Genomic DNA, 3,918 nt, shown 5'->3' with positions numbered 1-3,918 from the left:
TGCCAAGATAGTGAATATTGTAGGTTGTCATCTATTACAATGAAGACTCCGCAACCGCAGCTATTGTTTCGTTCAGCTCCATCAAAGAAAGCAGCAGGAGCCTGAAAGGGATAGATATCCTGCATCTTTTTACAAACTTTTTTTGACTGTACATCGCCCCGTTGAAAAGAGTCGTAGCATGCCATAATGCGCTGTAGGATTGAATTGAGAGGCTCCTTTGATTCTTGAAAGATTTGAGCGTTTCTCCATTTCCACAAAAACCAACAGGTTATGATAAACAAAGATCTCCAGGATAGACTTTGCTCGCTCCACCATTTAAAACCATCCTGTACAGAAGGAAAGATAAGGTAATGAAAACCAAAAGACAAAGATAGATCATACCAGATATGGAGAGACGAGGCACATTGGAAAAACATATGCAGGTTCGATTCCTCTGCGTTATGGCACATGACACATCTGCTTGGGCCCTGCCAGTTTTTCCTTTGGAGGACTTCCCATGTTAGATTCCTGTTTCTGAATACCAACCATGAAAAAATAATCATTTTAAGAGGACATCCTGCCTTCCAGAGGCAAGGAGGGAAAAGCAGACCAGAACTTGGAGCATGGACAAAGATCATTGTTGCATAAATATCCTTTACACGCACTGGCAGTTTAGCTTTTGGAAGAGACCAGATCAAAAGATCCCTGGATCCCGATCGAAAAATCCCCAGACTGTTAAGCCGCTCTTTTACAGAGATCCAGAGTGGGAGCAGCGTTTGCGGCAGGTTCAGGTCCTCCCCATCCTTCCATACTGGGATAGAGTCTGACCATGATTTGATCAATTTGTCCCAAGAAAAGCATCCCGTTCTATGAAGGAAGCATACCAACGGAGGAGGAAAAGAGAAATCCTGTCCATTTAAAATAGAGTCAAAGCCAATTAGCATGCTGGATCCCGAGAATAGGTTCCATCTTAGATTTTCCAAGAAGAAAAGGTGAACTTTCCTGAGACTTAGCCAAATTGTCGAACCCTTTCTTACACCAATGGATCTTCTTCTGTACCAGTATTCTAGGTTCCTGCCTTTCAAGTATTTCATCCTTATAACCTTGCTCCATGGTCCATCTCCAAAAATGCCTCTGTAAAGAGACTTACAAAGGAGCGCATTTCCGAAAGAGCGCATGTCTAAAAGGCCCCAACCACCAGCCTTCCTAGGTTTTGAAATTGAAGCCATCTTAACTAAGTGAATCTTGCTCTGAATTGATTGGCCTCCCCAGAGGAAATTGGCTACAAGGCTGGTCATTTTGTCAATGATACTAGCAGGGAGAAAGAATATATGAGCCCAATAGACTGCCAGTTGAGATAGGACTGCCTGCACTAAAATGAACCTGCCAGCTAAAGAAAGAAACTTAAACTCCCAGCCTGATATCTTTCTATAGAATCTGTCCAATAACCATTGCCAGTCCCCTTTGGAATTTCCCTTAGCCTTTAAGTTGAATCTCAAATATTTAATCCCTTCCTTGATGGAAATCAGAGCAATGCCCATCAACTCAGAGATCCATAAAATGATTTCCATGTTTGTGTTAGTGTGAAACAAAGAAGATTTAGCCTTATTAATAACCAGACCAGTTGCTTTCTGAAAATTTTCAAGGATTTCGTTTAGGCAAGACCAGGAAGCTCTACAGAGCATAGCGAAAATGAGGACATCATCAACGAAGAGGTTGTGAGATAAGGAAATGTTCTTGCATATCTTGACCGGGCGACATCTCTTTTCCTCAACAGCCTTGTTAATTTGTAGGCTGAGAGAGTTCATTACCAGGATAAAAAGCAGAGGGGAGAGGGGACAACCTTGTCGAAGACCTCCCTCCGCTAAGAAGAAAGACGAGGGAATTCCATTTATGATAACTTAATATCTGACATTCTCGACACAAGACATTACCTAGTTGATGCCTTGTGATTTCAGCCCAATTTTTGCCAACAGAATTCTTAAGAAGCCCCAGTCTACGCAATCGTAGGCTTTTTGCAGATCTATCTTAAGAATAGCTGCATCCATTTTGTTTGACATCATTGAGAACAAACTTTCCTGAGTCATGGCTACTGCATCCAAAATGATACGGCCTTTTAAGAACGCATGTTGGTCCCTTGAGATGAAGGAATTCAAGGTGGGCTTCAGCCTCTCAGCTATGATTTTTGAAATAATTTTAAACATGATATTGCAGAGCGATATAGGCCTAAAATCTTGAAATGAGTCTGACCTTGCCTTTTTAGGAATTAGAGCTATCAGAGTAGAATAAATAGCACTATGAAAACTTCCTGTCATCCAGGAAGCCTCCACCATCCGCAGCAGATCCTCTTTAAAAAGGTCACAGAAGTGAGAGAAAAATTCGATGGGCCATCCATTCGGCCCAGGACTTTTATCCCTTTTGAAAGCTTTAATAACACTTAGAAGTTCCTCTTCAGAAATCGGCTTAAGGAAACTTTCATTTGCTGCCTCATCAAACATTTCCGGAACTAGTTCGATTCCCAGAGAGTATCTTGGATGTTAACCTCGTTTCTTCTGTATTGATTTTGAAAAAATCTCGTTGCTTCTATCGAGATATCGTGCTGAGAGTAGAGAAAGGCTCCCTTATCATTTCTGATCCTCCAAATAGAATTTTTCTCTCTTCTAGCATTTGCAAAATTGTGAAAAAATCTCGTGTTCCTATCTCCCTCCTTGAGCCAGATGGCTCTGCTCTTAAGCCTCCATGTAAACTCCTCCTTTAGCAAAAGCAATTGTTTTCTTTTCTCCAAATTTCTTATTAGGCCTTTGAGGCCAATAGACAGACTATTCGGATTTGCTGTATTTAATAGGGTATCCAACTCCTTTTGGATGTCATTCAGTTCTTGTTTATCCTTCCTTTTCTTTCTAATTTGCCAGTCCTTTGCCACAGTCCTCAAGCTTGCAATCTTTTCCCGAAATGTCATGAAAGGAGCCATTTCAGAATCCAGTAATTCCTTCCATTTGTTTGAGATGACTTCATTAAATGATAGATCTTCTAAATGGATTCTGTTGAATTTAAATGAATAGCCGAGCCTGTAATCCTTACCACGCCATTCGAGGTAAATAGGTCTATGGTCGGAAGTGAAGTCGCTTCCTATAGACGAAACTGGCATTCCCAGTTTTCCAATGATGCTTGCATGAATAATGAAACGATCAATCCTCTTGGCTATATAAGCCTGCCCAGTCCTGCTGTTATCCCAAGTAGGCTTCATTTTATTGGGCACAATATCCACCAGGTTCCTGTTCAAAAATTCCTTCCTGAGCCTGTCTGCTAGAGGGTCTTTTGACCTGCATTTACCCCAGCATTCATCAGAGCTTAGAGTCACATTTAAATCTCCTGCTATCATCAGCGAGTCAATATCAAGAATTTCCGAGGCAAACAACCCTTCCCAAAAGGAGAGTCTATTCTTATAAGGAGTGTAGACATTAAGAATGTTGATGACTAAGGCATGACCCCTGACAGAGGCCGAAATTAAAATTCCCGCACAGCATCTGAAGGCCTTTGCCTTTATCCAAGCGGGATCCCACAGGACCGCTAGGCCTCCTGACTGGCCATTTGCCTCAGTGGCAACCATAAACCAAGAAGGGAACATTCTCCTAAATAATGCTATAGATACCTTCCCCTGTTGCCAAAATGAACTCTATCCGCCTTGTTCTTTCCCTTACTGCCTCTTTAAAATGGGAAGTCCATCAGATGGACATTAAATCTGCCTTCTTGCATGGGGACTTGCATGAAGAAATCTATATGGAACAACCCATTGGCTTCATCCAAACAGACTCCAGCCTTGTATGTCGACTTAAGAAATCTCTTTATGGTCTCAAGCAAGCTCCTCGGGCTTGGTATGCCAAAATGGATAGCTTTCTTTTAGAATCTGGCTTTTCTAGGTGTTATTCTGACAATACT

General features: G+C 41.7%; 1 protein-coding gene across 1 annotated transcript; it reads right to left on the bottom strand.

Moving 5' to 3' along the window:
- Positions 1–2,485: 2,485 nt before the first annotated feature.
- On the bottom strand, positions 2,486–3,589 carry LOC149139801 (uncharacterized). The gene has a single exon (XM_089450824.1). The coding sequence runs from the start codon at positions 3,587–3,589 to the stop codon at positions 2,486–2,488; it is 1,104 nt and encodes a 367-aa protein (XP_089306950.1).
- Between the last annotated feature and the right edge of the window lie 329 nt (positions 3,590–3,918).

Source organism: Pinus tabuliformis, chromosome X (assembly GCF_031772625.1).
Source record: "Pinus tabuliformis cultivar Carrire ecotype Pingquan chromosome X, CPIR1, whole genome shotgun sequence".
NCBI classification, from domain to species: domain Eukaryota; kingdom Viridiplantae; phylum Streptophyta; class Pinopsida; order Pinales; family Pinaceae; genus Pinus; species Pinus tabuliformis.
This window is presented reverse-complemented; position numbering and strand designations above follow the sequence as displayed.